Source organism: Zalophus californianus, chromosome 17 (genome assembly GCF_009762305.2).
Source record: "Zalophus californianus isolate mZalCal1 chromosome 17, mZalCal1.pri.v2, whole genome shotgun sequence".
Taxonomy (NCBI): domain Eukaryota; kingdom Metazoa; phylum Chordata; class Mammalia; order Carnivora; family Otariidae; genus Zalophus; species Zalophus californianus.
This window is the reverse complement of record NC_045611.1, coordinates 4,083,806-4,103,881: the sequence shown is the minus strand read 5'-3', so window position 1 is coordinate 4,103,881 and position 20,076 is coordinate 4,083,806. Positions and strand designations below refer to the sequence as shown.

At 52.3% G+C, this 20,076-nt stretch overlaps 1 protein-coding gene across 1 annotated transcript in view; it reads left to right on the top strand.

The window, feature by feature from the left end:
* CRISPLD2 (cysteine rich secretory protein LCCL domain containing 2) overlaps positions 1 to 20,076 on the top strand; it is a 63,354-nt gene that overhangs the window by 25,400 nt on the left and 17,878 nt on the right. The window contains exons 6-13 of the mRNA XM_027618792.2: positions 1,027 to 1,127; positions 6,278 to 6,421; positions 7,813 to 7,873; positions 10,301 to 10,367; positions 10,827 to 10,957; positions 12,788 to 12,831; positions 14,761 to 14,833; positions 17,006 to 17,081. Of these exons, the coding sequence (XP_027474593.1) occupies positions 1,027 to 1,127; positions 6,278 to 6,421; positions 7,813 to 7,873; positions 10,301 to 10,367; positions 10,827 to 10,957; positions 12,788 to 12,831; positions 14,761 to 14,833; positions 17,006 to 17,081 (697 nt within the window). The remainder of the gene's footprint in view (positions 1 to 1,026; positions 1,128 to 6,277; positions 6,422 to 7,812; positions 7,874 to 10,300; positions 10,368 to 10,826; positions 10,958 to 12,787; positions 12,832 to 14,760; positions 14,834 to 17,005; positions 17,082 to 20,076) is intronic.

Here is a 20,076-nt window from a genome sequence, read left to right as displayed (position 1 = left end):
CACAACCTCCCGCTGGGGCCCCTGATACAGAGAAGGAGACAGAGGGCCAGGGCTGAGGGCAGCGGTGGGGTCACACGGCGGGCAGGGCTGGGGTCCAACTTGGGGAGTTGCCCTGGACTGCTCAGCGGAGGGAGGCTGAGGGAGGCCAGGGCCAGGCTTAGTTTAGTAGTGGGGCTCTGGATTGCCTTCCTGAGTGAACAGATGGGTGACCAACCAGGTCAACCCTGAAGGAAGTTTCTAGAAGGAATCACAGAGACTCTTCCCTGGTCACGCATGGCTCCAGCCTGTGTGCCAAAGGCCCAGGCTCTGGGAGAGGGGCTTGGGGACACCGCTCCGCACCTGCTACCTGGCCCCCGGAGAACCAGGCCCTGACCGGCCTCCAGTTTTCCTGCCTGGGAACTTCAGAGGGAGGTGGGACGGTGTCCATGACATCAGGAGGGACCTTGGTCCCGACCGCGAGGGCAGAGTGCTCAAAGGCTCTGAGCCCCTCCACTTGCTTGCTGTGTGACCTTGGGCAGGTCACCTAACCTTTTTGAGCCCCAGTGGCCTCCTCTAAAAAAGGATGGAATTCCAGCACGTCCCGCCTGGGTGTCAGAAGGATGGGGGGACCGGGTTGTAGGAGCTTAGTAAACACGAGGTACTCCGTGAAACATGCTGACTTTTACTCCTTTGAGAAACGGCTTAACAGGGGGGGAGCTCAGCAGCTTTCCCGTATGAAGGGGTTGGGGCTGGGGTGGGGGGCAGTGTTCAGAGTTGTGTAAGGCAGGACACGGGCAGATGTGGGGCCCGGGGGGTGGTAACACACACCCCAACGTGAGGGGACCAAGGTGCTGGGGAGGAAGGGTATGCCACAGCTCCTGACCAGCATTCTTCTAGAATTCTCTAGGCTCCGTGCAGTTGCCTCTCCCCCTTTACCCAGCACACACACCCTCCTTCCTCCCCTGGACAGCCCAGGAAGGGGGAGAGGAGGGGCCCCCGGCCCTCGGGCGGCGGCCCCTCCTGATGGTGTTTTTGGTGTGTCCGCAGGGGCAACTGGATCGGAGAAGCCCCGTACAAAACCGGCCGGCCCTGCTCCGAGTGCCCGCCCAGCTATGGAGGCGGCTGTAAGAACAACCTGTGTTACCGAGGTAGGAAGTGACTTCGAAGCCACCCCGAGTGGCTGTCCCCTCTGTCTGTGGGTCAAACGGGAAAACGGAACACTGAAGTCAAGGTGCCCCCTCCCCCCTGCCTGTGCAGCCATGCGTGGTGGGCAGACCCCCCTCTCCAGTCCTGGGGTTCAGCCCCCTGGCTCCTTGGGGACACGGGGCTGCGCTGGCATGTCCCCCCAGGAGGCCTCTCCTGTGGCCACACCCTGAGCTGGGTGCTGGCTGCACGCACGTCCCTGCTGTCATTGGCGCTCATGGCTTAAATACACAACAAACCAGACGGTGCCCGTCCCAGGTGACCTCCAGGATGGGCAGGGGTGGCCTGCCTCCTTGATGGCCTCCTTCCTTCCACCCTGTTTGCCTTTTGCTGATGCCTCACCTGGATTTGCTGTAAATGTTCACGGTTCCCTTCCTGCCGCGGCCTGGGCAGCTGCCTCGCTTTCAGGGGCCACGTATCTGCCACGTATCCTACCCCTTGTTACTGGTCGGCCCTCTCAGGACGTTTCCACTGTCCCCGCTACTAGAAGTAACGTATCCTGGTGCCTAAAGTGTCGCTCACATGTTGCAGTATTTTCTCGGGCTCTGTCCCAGGAGGGATGGAACTGGGCCCGAGGGGCTAACCAGGTGTTTGTGTTCGGGACGTGTTGTCCGCGTGGCTGCCCCAGCAGGCCCTGTGATAGCAGAGGGGGTCTCCCCGAGGCGCTGGCGGGCCGGAGAGGGTGGCTCTCCACGCCAGGCTTTCCCTGTCAGTCTGGTGGGCTCTGGGGTGCAGAAACGGGTGGGCTAGGGTGGGGGTCCCAGACCCGGTCACGGCCCAGGGGCCCTGTTGTCTCGGCTAGCTCTTCACTGCTGGTTCTGCCCATCATGGGGGCCAAGGGGCAGGAGGTGCAAGGATCTGGACGTGAGACAAACGTGTTTGTGCTGCTCCCTGGGTTGTGTGTCATCCACGGGCAGTGGAGTGTCCAAGGGGCAGACTTCAAGGCTGGTTCTCAGACCCCTCAGTCGCTCTGCCCAAAGATGGGCATGACAACACCAGGCTTCCGTTGGGTACGTCAGGCTCCAGTGAGGGAGTCCGCGCATTCGGTATGGATGTATTAGCACCTGCTGCGTGCAGAACGTTGCCGGGTGGTATCTATGGGGATGATCATGGGACCTGACACTTAAGGCCCTACCCTCAAAAGACTGGGGTCCAGTGGGGTCATGGCCATGAGCAGTGACATGTGTCTTCCCAGGGAGCTTACAGCAAGAGCATTGGCTGTCATCCAGCAGGGTCAGGGAAGGCCTCCTGAGCAGGTGGCCGTCGAGGAGGGAGATGCAGCCTCAGGGTGAGAGCAGGGGAGGGTGCTTCCCACAGGGGCCAGAGCACCTGCAGGCGCCTGTAGGTATGAGGGAGGCGTGGTCATGAGCCCGGGAGACAGGGAGGCTTGTTAACTGTAATTTCTCCCGTTGGCCCACCCCTCTTCTCTGTCTTTGAGGCGGGGCTCCACATGCTTGTTTTTAGTGAAACCCCCCCCCCCCGGATATCCCCGCTCCGAAGCCTGCATTCACGAGACACGGGTTCTAGAGCCCAGCACATCTGCTTTAGGAACAGCACGCCGACCACATTCCGGCCGCGGGACCCTGGGCAGGCCGCCCCCTCTGTCTGAGCCTCAGTCTCCCTGCCTGGAGGTGGGGGTCAGGGCAGGACGAGATCGTGGGTGGAGGCTGGTGTCTGGGCCCTTACCTGTGTCCCTGGCAGGCAGGGCCTGTGGCTCCTGTCCAGTCCCCCAGGATGGGTGAGTCCCCTGTCAGAGCCTGAGCACTGATTTGGGGACCGAGGGAGAGCAAGGCCCGTTGAGGCTTCTCCTTGGGTCTCCCGCTGTTCTTTGCTCCAGCCTAATCTCGTCATAGGGCTGTTTTCAGGGCCCGTCAGCCCCTCTGTGAGGGGCTTCAGGCTCACAAGCCAGAGCTGCTCAGGCTAGGGACTGTCTCCATGGTTACCGGAGGTGCGTACTTGGGCAAACTGCATGCTCTCTTTGGGCCTCAGTCTGCCCCTCTGTAACAGTGGCAGTAAGAGTCCGTCTGTAGAAGCTTTGCTGGGAGGGTGCAGAGAGAAGGATGTGGGTTGCTAACACAGCAAGCCACACATAGTGCCTAATAAACACACTCATTACCCTCTCGGAGAAGTGCGGGTGGGGAGGTCTGACTGCACTTAGCACCTTGCATGGGGTCCTTCCTCACCTGGTGGGGACTGTAGGCCCTCTCCCTGCCTGGGGGCCTCATCCATGTGGTGAACCCTTCCGCTCCTTGGAAACACAGCTCTGGTGTCACACCTCCTCCAGGGAGCCTTCCCTGACTACACAGGCAGTGCACCTGCTTCTGTGCTCTTTCTGCCCCCAGACTCTCCTGGAACCCCAATCACCTGTTATTCCAACTGTCAGCTTGCTCTGGGGGCTCTAGGGTCATGGAGCAGATGTGTTCTGAATGCATCTACTGCCCATACACACAGAGGGTCATTTTCAAAGAACACATGCACACAAAGACACCTCAGATGCTGGGTTACCCACCCAATGAAGCCTTTGTGCTTGTTTCTTTATTTTTGGTGGAAAACACCCAAGTCCCCTTGGCAGGCATCCCAGTTTTCTCAGCTAACTAGGCAGAAAATCTCCTGTAAAGCAGCTTATCTGCATAAGCTACTTAATAAGCACTGACTGAGGGTGCCTGGCAAGGCCTTGACCTATAATGGAGATGGAGCAGGATTAAAGATAGACCATTCGAGACGTTTCCATCCCTCCAGCCTGAAACCGTGAAACCGTGTGGTGATCAAGGGTGTGGGCTTCATGGACAGGCAGCTTGACACTCAGCTATGTGAGCTTGGACAGGTAGCTTAGCCTCTCTGAGCCTCAGTTTTCTGGTCTGTGAAATGGGGCTGATCAGGCCTCCTAGGGAGCGAGGAGAGCACACCAAGGAAGCATCGAGCTGGCAGGGAATCATTCAGTGTGTGCCCAGTGCACATTAGCCACGAGCTCTGTCCCTACCTACAGAACCAGGTAGGAATCTGCAGGCCGATGTAAGCAATGCTGTGGGGCCCGAGACCCCTGGTCCGGAGCTGGATGGTGCGCACAGTAACCTTGTGGTGAACTTGGGCATGGAATTTCCCCAGGCCTGCACTGCTCCACACAGGGGATCTTAATTAGGATGTGCTCAAATACAGCCTGTCCTCTGGGTAAGCATTCCACTTTTCATGTGTGTGTCTGAGGGCAAGGACTGTCTGCCCATTTTCTTAAATAGTGAGCCCTCAAATGCTTTAGACGGCTTTACCAAACTATATTCGGCTGAATAAAGCCACGATTATGAGGTATAAAAATCCTAAAGGCCAGTGGAAGAAAACCCGGCTCATTCCAGAGATAGCTCTGGCTTTCGGTGAAGGGCAAAGCTGAATGGCCACATTGACGGGAAGAGCAGACCAGAGACAGAAGATGTGGACCAAACGGCATTTGCAAACCCAGTGTCTTCCTAAAGATTTTGCCTCTGGCTTTTGGCTCCAGGCGGTGCTTTCAGAATTCTCATCATGAAGGTCTTTAAACTCAGCTGGGCATCTTTTCGTCCCCCTTCCCCCCCCCCCCCCCCCCGGAAAGAACTCAAAGAGAGAATTCTTTAAGGGTTAGCTCATCCTTCATTTAGCAGATTTTGTTGAGCAAAACTGTAGATGGGAGTTGGGTGTCTGGGGGTGGGGGCAGGGGGGGTGGGTGAAGCAGGCTGGTTCCTGGCCCCAGGGGGTTTGCAGCTGGTGGGAGGGGCAGGTGGTGGTGGCCTCATGGCTGTCAACAGAGCTCTGATAAGGATGGCATCGGGGCTCAGGACTGCCATCCGCCTCCCGCTTAAATCCCACTCCCTCTCCTCACCTGGGGTGGCGGCTGTGCGTGGGGAGGGGGGCACCGGCCCGTGAAACAGATGCAGCGCATCCCAGCCTTGAAAAGCCCTGGAGAATCGGCCCTTGATTTGGATCCTTGTTTTGCAGAGCCCCAAAACACCTGGTCCCCCTTTGGAGCTGAGAGGTCGTCGCTCCTAAGGAGAAATGAGAGTGAGGCTAGGGAGTTCATGAGCACTTACTGCTGCTTGAATTTGAATCCCATGCCACAGAGAGGCCCAGGAGGGGCTCCCAAGGCGGGGGTTACCAGCTCTGGTCCTCAGACACCCTTGGGGAATGGGTGTGCACACTAAAGGTGAGAGGGCTCCCCCCCTCGCCCCACCAAGGTTCGCATCAGTTAGTCCTTGACAAGGCCTTGCAAGCAGATAAAAACAGCAAGACTTTCCTGTGCATTGGCTGACTTTACAGTTGGGTACCCTGATGGCCTGCGAGTGGGTGCTGATGAGTGCCCACAGGTGTCTCTCAGGAGAAAAGCTGGAAGATGCTCATGAGAAATGGAATTTGTTTGGTTAATTAACATGTGTTAAACCTGGGGGTTGTGGTCATGGTTGGAGAAGAGATAATACTGGGGGTGGAAAACATACCAGGACCCGATGGAGCAACTGTTTTTAACCTGGAATTGGGTCTTTGGCTGGTTGTACACGTTGGGCAGTGAAGCTTCAGTGCAGAGAAAGGCGTTGGCTTGGTTGAGTGATGACTCACAGAGGTGCAGAACGGAGCAGAGTGTGCCCGAGGCCGGGGCGCAGCGTGGTCCAAGGGCACTGACGCGGGTCATCGGACTGAGGAAGACCCCTCTCCCAGTGAATACCGGGGGCCAGGGGGACCTCAGGGCAGACAGTGCCAGGTTGGGGTCAGAGGGTGAGGCAGCCTCCTGAAGCTGCTTCCTTGGGCAGGTGGTGGCGTGCGGGAGGAGGGACGAGAAGCCGTTCTGATCACCCAGGTGCGGCACTGGGGTTTGCGCCTCCGGTCGGCCCGGCTGCTCCTGGGTCCAAGGCAAACACGGCGCGCAGAGAGCCCGGCCGCCTGCCTTGCCTTGGCTGTAGAATTCCCCCGGCCGGCCCTGCTCTGAAGTGTAACTTTCTCTCTGCCGCTGAAGCGACCCTTTGTGACCCTGAACCTCAAGCCAGTGCACTTTCCCAGTTGCCGTTTTCCCCGCAAAGTGCATTTCTGTTGACCTCCCCCCACCCACCGTGTTCTCTTTTTCACCCTCTGCACTCTTAAGAAGAGACGTACAGCCCCAAACCTGAAACAGACGAGATGAATGAGGTGGAGGTGGCTCCCATTCCCGATGAGAAGCCCGTCTGGGTCCAGCCGAGGGTGGTCAGACCCACGAAGCCCAAGAAAGCACCCGCGGTGACCTACATGAGTGAGTCGGGGCTCCGTCCTCTGCCCTCGGGCTGCCTCCGCTGGGGGGGCGGGGGGAGGAGGCCTGAGAGGTCTCCAGGTCAGCAAACAGTGGGGAACGGGGCGGGGTGTAGCTGCAAAACGCAGCCCTAAGACATTTTTAAAAAATGATATTTTTAAGTCGTTTCCAAAGCAAGCATCATAGGAGTGGTGTTTGGGTGGTGTTCCCCCGCACCGCCGCCCCCGGCAGCATTTCAAGGTTAGCCCAAGGTTAGCGCCTTTCAAAGGGGGCCTGGGCTAAAACTGGGTTCTTCTGGAGGTTCCAGCGGGACGAGCATCCCCGGGGCCATCTCCGGTGGGCTCTGCCTCTTCTTCACCACATACCGGCTGGTGACTCGGACCCCCACTGGCCTCTGTGAGACTTGGTTTGCTCATCCATACAAGGGGGCAACAAGGCCCATGCGGGGCTGCTGTGGGGATCATGTGCAGTAGTGGGGGCCACCCAGTGTCAGCTCTGAGCTCATTACCACGGTGCCTTTCAGGGCTCCCCTTGAGGCTCCTGGAGGCCCCCAGATGCAGAATATTGTTGTGCTCACCCCTCGCCCGGCTCTCCCCTGCCCTGCACGCACACTCACCTCGCAGCTTCCTTCTTTTTGCCCTCACCTGCCCCGGCTGGAGCTCAGTGTTCCATGTCCCCGACGTAGCCCCTTTATGGAAGGTGCGGGGCTCCCGGGGGCATTTTTGTATGGGCACAACACAGGCCTGGGCTGTCCGCCTGGGATTCTCCGTGTCCCCTGAGCCTCCAGTAGCATAAAACGGGGCTCCCCCACCCTGAGCAAGGCCGAGCTCGTGCTCATGTTTCTCCGCACCCCCCCCTAGTTTTTTGGGCTGCTCTGTCCCTGCCCTGCCTGACCAGTCTCTGTCCTTGTGGGTCTGACAGTGTCACTCTATCAAACTGTCACACTATGCCAAGATTCTGATGTGTCCCTAGAAAACAAACAAGGAGAGCTTGACAGAACTCATCTTGGCTGGAGAAGGCCTGTGAGTCCCACCCTTCTGGAACCCTCTGGGGCTTCGGGGCATGTGGTGTGGGCCAGGCCCCCTTCCAAGGCCACACTGACTTTCTCAGTGAATGCTCGCAGAAAGAGCACCCATGGCACTTGTCCCCGCTGCTCCTCTGAACCTCAGAGGAGGGGAAGGCACGCGTCCGAGGTCACGCGGCTACTCTGAAGGGCCGGGTCTGGGATGCGAACCTCGCAGCTGACGCCTGCAGCCATTGGGCAGTGCTTCTGCTCAGATTATGACATGGATACCAGGATATTCCAGAAAGTTCGTCAGAGTGCGGGCTGGTATCTCTTACCTCAGACCGATCCCCCTGTTTGTGTGACGTGCGTTCTTGAACTTCTCTCCTAGCCCAAGTTGTCCGATGTGACACCAAGATGAAGGACAAGTGCAAAGGGTCCACGTGCAACAGGTAAGGTCTGGGCTGGACCCCTCTGGTGCCTTTGAAGGGTCTGCTGTGGGTTGTGGGTCGGGTCATAAGTTAGACTGACCGTGATGTCTCCAAGGTCCCTCCGACTTGCACCATTTATTAAGAGCTTGGCCCACCACGAAGGTGATCTGTGTCTCTCAGCCCAGAGCAGGGCTTCTGAACCTCGGCGCTCCTGACACTTAGGGCCAGATGATTCTCAGGGGTGGGGCTGTTCCGTGCCCTGTAGGGTACTGAGCAGCATTCTGGCCTCAACCCACTGGATGGCAGGAGCACCCCCACCTCCAGCTGTGATGATTAAAAATGGCACCAGAAATTGCCCCCCCGTCCCGGAGGGGTAAAATCACTCCCAGGTGGTAATAACCTTTGACTAGGGAGTTGGCCCAGGCTCTGGGTCTCCATTCACCTGGACATAAATTGCAGTTAAGTATTCCGTCCCCAGTGGGGAGGAGGGGCCTGAATCGTGGATGCTCCGGGTTATCGGCCCGCAAAGAGCCCCCAGGCTGTAGATGTGCAGATAGCAGGTGTGCTGTAGACATAGAGACCTCACGAGGTGTGTGTGAAGAGGGTCACAGGGTGGCCCGGGGCGCTGTGCAGGGGACGTTAGGCCGGGCCCACTGTATAACCTGATCTTCCCAAAGCTGGAGGAAGACCTGCCGGGGTGTTCCCCCGAAGTCGAATGAGGTCAGCTAGCTGACTCTGCATTGTCCGTTCAGACGTTGCAGAATGGTTGCCAAGAAGGGCGGGTTTGGTTTTGGCCGGGCAGCTGCTAGGCTGCTCTTCCCGGCAGCAGAGGGCCAATGTGTGCGGTGGCCTCACGCAGAGCCTCGGGCTCACGGTCGGAAAACCGTGTCCGCGGTAGAGAGTGGTCCTTAGTCTTCTTCCTCCGGCTTCTAGGAGCCGTTCCTCTAAAGGTGAACCATGCTATATACAAGAGAGGGTAGCAGCTCCTACTTCATGCCATGGGGCATTGGAATTTGGTTTGCTGGGAGAGCGCCCCCCCTTGGACTTGGGCAGGAGTGTCCGGAAGTTGACTTTGAGCGACCCGGGCTGAGGTCGCTCGAGGGCTGGCGCATCCCACAAGCAGCTGGCTGGCATGTACTGCAGAAAAGCAGCCAGCTTACTGGTGAGATCAGCAACATGTGGCACTGAGGGGTGGTGGCTCACCTGTCCCCGTGCATGGCTCCAGGGCATCTGGAACGCTGAGTGGTCCCTTTGTGATGACGTGCCTTTCTGTATTTCTGTACCACAAGCTGGAGAGGAGAGCATCACCCCTGAGTAGTCAGTGGGAAAAGATTATGAGGCTCGGAGAACATCCATCAGATAGCACTGAGAAAGTTCCGGAGTCGGGGGTAGCTGGGACCCTCCTCAAGCAGGGAGGACTATTCAAGTCCTCCAGTCAAGACCTGTAACTCCCCCACCTGCAGACGCAAGCATGTCCACAGTCTGTCTCCTCGAAGGCAACCCATCACCTGGTGTTTTGACAAAAATAATATTTACTGGGTCTTCCCCCCCCCCCCCCCCCCGCCGACTTTAAAAGGTATTCTTGGTCATGGTAAGTAATTCAGGAAAACAACACCACCACCAAAGTTTAAAGGAAATAAATAAATAAATAAATAAATAAATGTCCCGGCATCTCTTTGATATCCCTAGCGGTTTGATGTAGTCCCTTCCCGTGTGTTTTCTGTGCACTGTGGGGTGACTCCTGCTTCTGCTTACACTCGTGCCTGACGGCTTTCATTTAAGATTTCCCAAAGTCAAATATTTTTCAAAGACTTCATTTCTAAGGGAAATTCCTTTGACAGTGCTGGCTTATTTCTAGTTTTTCACAATTATAAACACTTGGAATAACACGTGGGTCTGACTTTCCAACCTCTGGCTTGGGTTATATGCTCATAAGGCAAGTTCAAGAACGGGAGGATATGAATTTTTTAAGGCTTTCTGGAAAGATTAATTTATGCATTTCGTTTGGGCAGGAGCATCATCATTGGATTTTATTCTATTAAAAAACAAAAAACAAGAAAACCCTGCAGATCGACACCTAGAAAGAGGCATCTCCTTTCAAGTTGCATGTTTTTTGATGATGTTTGAGGATTTTTTTTTTTTTTTTTTTTTTTGGTGCCTTTAAAGCCACTTTTCTTTCTTCCGTGAATTGTCCTTCTGTTCGTATCTCTGCCTTCAACACGAATCTTAAACACAGGAAAAGAAAGTCAGGTTGAATCTGGAATGGTGTTGGTGTGAACTGCAGCCTGGGTAAATCACGACTTGCTGGGACACAGTGGATTTTGTGTCACCAGAACTTCTCTTTGATGTAATAGTAGAGCTCTTGAAGGAGACGAACCTGGATAAATTCCTGGTGAGATTCCCTCACCATGTTCACCTCTGAAAACCCTCTGCTTTCTCCTCCATCAGGTACCAGTGCCCCGCAGGCTGCCTGGACAGCAAGGCAAAGGTCTTCGGAACTCTGTTCTATGAAAGTGTAAGTGCCCTGTGTGGACGCCCGTCATGTGCTTGTAATTTGTAAGGGAGGCTGGGGGTTTTCACGCGGTGGGGTTTTCTTTCCGTCCCTCAGTCCCAGAGCCGATCCGTGCCTATCTCTGGGCACACAGACTAGTAAAGCCACTTTGGGGACCTGGGGCTCACCCTCGTGAAGGTCAGTCTCCGTCCTAGACAGAGCATTAACATGCTCCACTGGATGTGGAGAAAGGGCTGTTTGTCACTGCTCTTAGTTTGTAAAGCCCCTCGGATGAGTTTTCTGAGATAAGCAACCCCAGGAACAAAAACGTGTTCTAGGGAAAGGTGAGTCAGAAATGGGGTGAGATTTGGCCGGATGTCTCGGCTTTTTGTGGGTTGAGGACAAACATCCTGATCGTCTCGAAAGAAGCCTGGACAAAGATGAATTCAGATGTACTTACGGTGCCCCCCTCCCTGCCCCCAGTCATCCAGCATATGCCGGGCCGCCATCCACTACGGAATCCTGGACGGCAAAGGTGGCCTGGTGGACGTCACCAGGAACGGGAAGGTCCCCTTCTTTGTCAGGTCTGAGAGGAATGGCGTGGAGTCTTTGAGGTAACTACTCTGGGATGAGGATTCCTTAACGCTTTTTTTTTCTGGTTATGAAACTGTTGTCGAAATTTCGAAAAGCACCGAACAATATAAAGAAGCGGGGGGAAGAAAAACTATAAAGATGAACTTAACTCCGTAGCTCAGAATTCATCCCCCACAGGCGATTTACCATCTCTCCCCTGAGTGGGTTTTCCTGTGTTTCATTTGGGCCGAGTTTTGACCCTTGCTTTTCTTCCCATCCTTGACTTCATAGGTTTATTCTTGATGAGCATTTTTTTTCTTTCTCAAGAATGAGGCTTTTCATTTTTTAAATATACTGACTCTTTTTGGCAAGATTCTGTTTTTCAGGTAAGGTCTGCAGATGGATGCAGGACAGGCTGTCCTCCCCATCCTGACTTTCTAGGGAGCGGTGGGGGAGGCCACATCGTGGTCTGTCTGTAGAGTCAGAGGCATAAAGGAACCTGGGAGCATGGAGCCCAAGAGTGGCCAAACAGACCTGGCTCTTTTCTCACTAACCCCTCCCCCCGCCACACCCATGACCTTGGGGGCAGTTTCTCCATCCCTTCTGGGTGTAGCACCTCACTTATTAAAGAGGGCCCTGGTAGGACCTTAGCTGGCTGACACCCAGCTAGTCCACAGAGCTACCGCCAGCCAATTTTTTACATGACGCAACTCTCCCACCGTTGCTAGGAAAGCTGTGTTACCCAGAGACCTGAGAACATGTGCCGCCCCCCCCCATGCCCGGGAGACCCCGCCCCATCCAGAATCTAGTGCCCAGACCAGCAGGGACATTGGGGACCCTGCCTCAGCTCCCTACAGCCTTGGGCCATGGCGCATCGCCTCGAGCGCTTCCCCGTGTCTGTGCCCATCCCAGGTCTGCAGCAAGGACCACAGTGGCCAGAGCCCCTGTGTGTGATCCAAGGAGCTCCACTCAGGACACTTCAGAAACCACATGAGTCATTCCCCTTTGAAAGGCCTGCTTCTTCAAGAGGTCTTGCAAAATTCCCTCTTCATCCTAGCTAGGGACTCGGGGGTTGTGTAAACACGAGCAAGGAAGTCTAAACGGAAGCAAAGAACATATTCCCGGAGGCCGAGTGACTTAACGCGGGCCACGCAAGGCTCAGCATGGGCACCAAGGGTGCAGCAGGCTGGCGGGGTCTGGGCCCCGCATGGCCTGACACGCTTGTCCTGGAGCCACTTCTGGGCCCTCCCAGCGGCCAACTTTGTATCTGGAGCAGGGTTCTTTGCGTTTTAGGGAATCTGCAAACATTGAAACAAAGCAAATCAAAGCTTTATTTTCTCTAACCTTTAATTGAAACGTAGTATTTCCTGCCAGTATGAATTTTGGCCCCAAACCAGAGTAGCATTAGCAGGGCCAGCAACTCTCTCACTGAGAGAAATCTCGTCGCTGCAGACATCGGAAAACACAGTTTCTGCCATCATTACCCTGAAAGGATAGCGGTTAGAAGACTCGCCTCTCGATTGTGTGTTTACTGCATTCACAAGGAACCACAGCTATTACTTGAATGCAAAGTCCTTTTAATACTTGGATAACAATGTCACTAATAACTGGATCCCTGTTTATCTTTTAAATTTATTGTATGCCTCTTAAAGTCATTATTCTGAGAAGGGGTCCATAGGCTTCCCCAGCCTGCCAGAGGGGTTCTTGGCACAGAGAAGGTTAACGAGCCCCACTCTGGAATGGGCTTTCAGGCTGATGGGAAACAAGTAGGAAAATATAAAGTTGAGGCTGAAAATAAAAACAAACGCAAGAGCAATCTTGAACTTTTAGAAATGATTCTGTTTGCATTTACCTCGTGTTTTCTTTTCCAGCAAATACAAGCCTTCCAGCTCATTCGTGGTATCAAAAGTAAAAGGTAAGCTGGCCATTTTTTTATGTGACTGTAATACACAGGTTATCTTGGGTTTCCCTGGAGATTTCATTTTCCTTAGCTATTGATTAAATGTGTTTGGTGGCTGTTAATATTGCCGTTCTCAGCACTATAAAGGTTTTTTGAAGGGGTTCCTGACGAGGTCAGTTCTTTACTTTCTAAACATATCTGAACTTGATATTGGCCCTAAATTGCTAAACCAGAAACAGGACCAGGGCTCCCAGCTGAGTGTCACAGAAATACTAATGCCTGGGTCTAGAGTACCTGATAGGGAGAGTCCATTTCTACTGGTCGACAGTAGCAGCTGGAGCCCTGTGTTGAGAAGGGTGCTGAAGCCCCATTCTTGGCTCATCCTAAAACGGCTTGGTAGACCAGTGACGTCTGCCCTGAACTTCAAAGGGAAACACAAGGAAGCACGTGGCACATACTTGCCATCTCTGGCCTAGCTTTTCTATTGCCTATATTTTCTATTGCCTATGTATTTGCCTGTTGCCTAGGGCGTATTCATTTGGCAAGGTGGGGTGCATCCATGGGAGCGTATGCTATAAGCAGAGGTGGAGCTGTGAGTTCTGGTTGCCCAGACTTGGCACTTGACTGGAAGTTTCAGGCAAGCGGAGATGTGGGGGGGACCCTGCCCAGCCCCTTCCTCAGGAAATTGACCTACAGACCCTTCCTTTCCTTTGGGAAATCAGTTCTTGTCGTCATAGGCCCTGGATGCAGGAGTATCTAGTTAGATGTCTTTATAAAAACATGTAGCAGCTTTTTTTCCATTTTACAAAAATAATGCCTGTTTATTCCAGATAATTTAAAAATACAAAGAAGCATTAAAAAAAAAAAAAAAGGATTTGGCGCAGATTCCACCACTCAGAGATAACATTGTGAACATTTTGGTGGATACCTTTATAGTTTATTTTCCCTATGATTAACAGTATTTGTACTGGTAATACATTGATACACTTTTAAAAATTGAAATAGAATTACATACGTTTGGTCACCTGAGTTTTTAAAAAATAGTAATGTATCAGGAAGATACTTCTGTGCCTTTAAGTGGTGTTCTCAACCTAATTTTAATGACCTCCCCTGCCTTCCATTGTATAGCATCCCGTGGTATACAGAACCAGTCCCCTTTGTTGGACTGCTACATAGATCCCTGGCCCATCCAAATGATAGGCTGGACCAGGGGTTGGCAAAAACAACCACCCTGAGGGGCAAATCCTTCCTGCGTCTGTCTTTGTAAATAAAGTTTTATTGGCACACATTTGCACCCATTCATTTACACATCCTTGTTAGCTGGTTTCTGCTACAACAGCAGAGTTGAGTAGTTGCAACATAGTCCATAGGGCCACAAAGCCAGAAATATTTAGCCTCTGGCCCTTTAGGAAAAGTTTGCCAAGCCCTGGACTAGCTGAGGACATGCTCTCAGAGACCACAGGTGACCAGTATTAGAGCCACTTTCTTACCTCTGTGGTTAAAAACAAGTGACCTTGAAGAAGAGCCCTAGACCCAAAATCAGAAACCCAACCTCCCACCATGTCCCGTGCAGACCCAGGGTGGTCTCCGGCCTTTGGGCCTCTGCTTCCTCCTCTGTATAATTAGAATAATACTTGCCATGAGGAGAAGGTAGGGGAGCAAATAAAAGGTATCATTGGTCCCATGGAGAAACTACTGAGGGTGATAACATTCCTGAGCTGTAGACACACTCAGGCCATGGGGCATCTCATCCCTTGAGAGCCCGGAGATGAGGTGCCCGTGGGAGCTGGGGCTCGGCACCTGCTGGCTTCTTCTCCCACGTTAGTTCGAGGGTCCCGTGAGCCCCGAGGACCTGGTTGTCCGAAGGGCCATCTCACAGGTTGGAGGCCTGAGACCCAGGCTTGCCAACGGCCTGACCGTTTCCCGCCGTGTTCCTGTCCCCAGTGCAGGACCTGGACTGTTACACCACTGTTGCTCAGCTCTGCCCGTTCGAGAAGGCGGGGACCCACTGCCCCAGGTAAGGCTCACTGGCATCTGGTTTTGCAAACAGAGGGGTGGAGAGAAGGAGGCATCGTGCTGAGTTGGGGGTCATCTCATGCAGCGAAGCACGACCGAGTTCTAGGTGTGGCCCCTTTGTGCGGACACTCAGAAAACCGACTGCTTTGTGCTCAGAGCCACAGACCCGCTGGGCCTCTCCCTAGACCTCTGGTTCTCAACCCTGGCTGTGGGGTGGAAGTGTCTGAGGGGCATCAATAGGACAGATTCCCGGGGCCCCTGCCCAGACCACTGAGATCTGAGTCTCAGGGAGCGGCCCAGCGGGGCATCCCTGTAATCGGAGCTTCATGGTGCCATCTGTCCCCTTTAAATCAGCTCCTTGATTCTGGTGCTTCATCTGTGGCATTTTCTCTGGGTCACTTTAGAACCGGCTCATTATACCCCAGCTTTTCTGAGGTGTAACTTGCACACGATAAAATCCACCCACTGTAAGTATACAATTCGATGGGTCTCGACACACGTATCCCGTCATACCGCCACCACCACAGTCGAGTGTCCATCATGCCAGAAACTTGCCTTGCATCGCCCCTCTCCCTCCACCCCCTCCCACCCACGTCCCTGCCAGCCTCTGGTTTACGTTCCGTCACTGTAATTGTCTAACATTTCACATAAACGGAGCCATCACAGGATGTAGACTTTTGTGTCTGGCTTCTTTCCCTCCGTGTAATGCTTTTGAGATCCATCGGTGCTGCGAGCACGTCGGTGGTGCCTTCTCTCTTGTGGCCCTGTGGGGTTCTAGTCTGTGCACGGACCACGGTCTGTCTAAGGAGAAGGTTTTACGTGCGTGATTTTTGGGGGATGATGCATCATGACGTAAAGTGACATTTGATAACATCTGCCTCTCGAGTACCTGTTAGGTCCCCAAGTACCTTAGGTACCTGGAAGCTGTGGACCCTTCTCCTGGGCCTCGAGGCCTATGGATTTTCCTGCAGACTGAGCTTAAAACTAACATGCGGACCCCCCTAAGGTGTGAGCAAGGAAGAGCCCCAGGAGGGTGCCAGTGAGGGACGAGACCCTGGGCGGGGACCCTGGCTCCTCCGCTCTATGGCTCACATTTCTCTTGGGGCTTTCGCACAGCTCCCACCGCCACTGCCACCACCACGCTGATCGCCTTTGAGTGTTCAATCAGGGATAACAACCTTTTATTAAATATTAAATAGCTAACCCAAATCTTAAAGAGAAGGAAATTACTTCAGAAAACACAAAGGAACAACAACAAAAACTTGACGTGCTGCAAGTATAGGAAATACAGGTTCCTGACCTGCCATTCTCGAAAAAGTAGGAAAGGATTTTCTTGCCCAAATTCTTTTTTAAAATCTCACGCAGACATCCTGCTCCCATCCTACCACCCTGACCCCTCCTTCCCGCCCCCAGACTGTTTTAACTTCCCAGTGCCTTTGGGCTCTCTCCCCTGCCAGAATCCTGTCTGTCTTGGGGCCACATGATTTCCGGCTGCCATCTTGGTTCCAGCAACACGGTGTGCTGTTCCAGATAAAGGCAAAAAACCTTTCCTTAAGTGAAGTTCATGCTTTTTCCCGGTTTGAATCTCTCACACCACCTAGGGCCCACCCATTTCCAGTTTGAGGGGCTCTCTTCCTCTTCTGTGCCTCCAGCAGGGATGTGGTGACTGACCAGTGGTGATCTAACCCCTTCCGCCTCAGGTTATCAGTGCCCCGTCCCTGGAAACAGTTTGACTCACTGAGGTGAGGGCCCTCCACCCTCTCCTCCCTCACACAGGAAAGTGGCCTTTCACAAAGTCTATTGATTATAATCTCCATAACGTACCCGTGATATGAATTGGCCAACACTCAAGAACCGGAGGTACAATCTCTTACAATCCCATATTCATCTCTCTTACATATTTATTCTCTTTCACCTTGTTAATGTCTGCATGTCTCTTTTGTATGGAGTTTGAAAATTCTATATGCACTGATTACGAAGAGGGACAATATCTTTACCACTGCCAGGGTGGGAGAGGTATGTTTTTTTTTCTTAAAGAGTAAACCGTGTGGTAGTTTCCTTTCCCGTGAAAGTAGTTAAATCTTGAAATTCCAATAGGGAAGGCCAGCTGCTTCTCAAGAACTTTTGTCTTCTGCTGATCATAACCATCACACACGTGTTTCTGGTTTTCCAGAGTTCATTGTCCAGCACACTGCAAAGACGAGCCATCCTACTGGGCTCCTGTGTTTGGAACTAACATCTATGCAGATGTGAGTATGCCGGCATTGTCAGACCACCTCTCAAAGAATGCTCAGACCTCAGAAAACACGTTCCAAGGTCTGGGTACCAGACACCTGAGATCTCATTCCTGTGCTTTGAGCTAAATTTAGATCGCTTCTTTCTGTGACCCCTGCCCTAGTTTCCCCATGTGTAGACGTGTTAGCACTTCCACTGGTGTGTGCTTGTGGATGCGGATGCAGGTGGACCTCGTCATGTGCAAATGTTTTCATGGTTTGGTAAATGGAATCCTGCTTCCCCATTCATGTGCATTTTTAATGTGAAGACTTTTAGGTACCACATACTTAACACTTCATTTCCCCAGCTATTTAATCATCTTTTCAGCTCTCCTGATACATTTATAGAACTGGTCCACTCTACTCACTGCATTTCTTTTTTGGCTATGTCCCCACTTAGCTAAAAGCACACAGAAGGAAATACAAATTACACTAATTGACGACTTGTTCATAACCACTCTTATCACACAGGAGTCTCTTCTTCCACATTTCCTTACTAACTCTAGCAAGGAAGCTTTAGCCTGATTTTTCTGAGTGAATCTTCCAGAACGTAGCCTATTCCCTCCAGTTGCCCGGGGTGAAGGGACATAGTGTCCCAAAGAGTGGGAATATGGTCACAGCCCTGCCTACCAGGCTGTGTGGTCTTCCTGCCAAGTTGCTTACCTCTCTGCAGAATGAGCCAGCTGGGATTTTCTAGCCCAAGGAATCTTCGAGACCTAACATTTCCTGATTAGGTCAGCATCACCCATCCCCAGCTAACATTTTTACTCAGCTTTTTTCCATCTTCATTTTAATTGTTCTCTCCCACCCACCACCACCATCTTTGTCTCCATCTGCTTCATTTGTTCCAGATTCCTGTAAATCTGAGGTCACTAAGTTATGTAAAGTCAAAGCAGTCTTCATGGCTAACCTTTTTTTCCCCATCTTTTTTCTTTCCTCTTTAAGTGAGTCTTCTCAGAAGCCATACAGCCAAAATTGAGTTTTAAAAGCTTAATGGAGTAAAGTATTGTATACCTATTGTTAAACTAAATGTTTGAGCCAAACTTTGATTTTAAAATGATTTAAAAATAAAGGGATAGGCCAAGTGGTTCTAGCAAAATACAGAGAAAAAATAAAGCACCACTGGCAATATTGCTATCTGATAAAGTGGAATTTAGGGTTAAACATACTGAATGGGACAACACCATTCATTGTGGAATGGCATAAAAAGTTTATGAAGGTATGAGATCCCATCTGTATGCACCAAACAACATAGCAGCTAAACATATAAAGTTTTTTTTTTAAAGTTAGAAATGCAAGAACTTGATAAAAATGAACAATAATGTAAAACTATATTTTACTATCTTTTACATTCTTTAAGAACACCATTTCAGGTATTGTCCCCGTCTTCTAGGAAAACGAAGTGAGGCTTAGAATAACCTGCCCCCAAAACACACAGCTAATACATAGCCAAGGTGAGATGCCATAAGGTTATGTCTTATTTTAGCTTCTGTTCTTTTCCCTCACCTGTTCTTCCTTGCTGGAATGTACCTGCACTCATAATTGTACTGATGTGAATGGGCATGGAAGTAGAGACCTGTGTGCAGTCTTTAACTTATTTTGCTAAGGTTTTTTGTTTTTTTTAAGATTTTATTTATTTATTTGACAGAGAGACACAGCGAGAGAGGGAACACAAGCAGGGGGAGTGGGAGAGGGAGAAGCAGGCTCCCCGCGGAGCAGGGAGCCCGGTGCGGGGCTCGATCCCAGGACCCCGGGATCACGACCCGAGCCGAAGGCAGATGCTTAATGACTGAGCCAGCCAGGCACCCTAATTTCACTAGGGTTTTGAGCTTTTGCAACCAGAGTGCTCAGCACAGAGCTTGGCACATAATGATTGTTCGATTAATGTCTGTTGAAGGAATAAATAAATGAAAATACTACGTAAGATACTTAATGTTTAAATATTAAGCTCTTCAGAAAATAAAAGAAGGAAGGGAGAAAGGAGAAGAGAGGAGACAGGGAGAGGAGAGGGGAGGTGTCCGGAGAGAAGGAAGTTCCGTCCATCTCGGAGGTTCTTTTCTGGCCTTGGTTTCTAGGTCACTCTGTATTCTGGGAAATGACGATGCCTTTTGGAAAATGTCTGTTTAGCTAAGAGATTTATTTTGGGAGAGTTGTCTCCAGATCTTCGAAGGGCCTAATAGTGCTGCTGTTCCTGCCTGCTTACCGGGAGTGCGTTACTTGGCAGCCCGCCCCCTTCGTGGTGAGTCGCAGGCAGGAGAAGCAACAGGGTGTAGCCCAAAGAGCAAAGTCTGGGTCACAAGATGCGAGTTGAAGACCCGGTTGTGAGATTGTGGGTGAGCCTTTCTCCTACTCTGAGCCTCGGTTTTCTTATCTCTCGGCGGCTGGATAAGTTCTCACACTTGGGCACACATCAGAATCCCCCAGAGGGCTTGTTCAAACAGATTTCTGGGTCCCACCCCAGCCTTTCTGACTCAGGGAGTCTGGAGCACAGCCAGAGAATTTGCATTTCTAACAAGTTCCCAGATGCTGCTGATGTTGCTGTTCCGGGACGGCCGTCCCTTGAGCGTTTTCGGTAATGGTGCCTGTGACAGTGATGGTGACCAGTTAACTACCATCTACTGAGTGCTGCCTGCAGCAAGCCTGCATTCAACCCCTGAGCTTGTCGCGTCTTCCAGATAGTCCTCTTAAGCCCTTACTCTCCCATGAGGAGTGGCGGGCAGCCTGCTGGCTCGGGGGTGGGGGCAGTTCGGGCTCCACGGTTTGCCAGCTGAGTGATTTGGGGCAAGTTATTTAACCTCCCTGAACCTCGTTCTACTCATCTGTTCAGAGAGGATAATAATACCTGCCTCGCAGCGTTATTGAGAGATTTCTTCATCACTGCACGGGAAACTCATAGAACAGGGCCTGCCTTGGTAAATGCTCAAAAATGTTCCCTATGATGACCCCTCCCCTTTGTATCAAGAAAATAGGG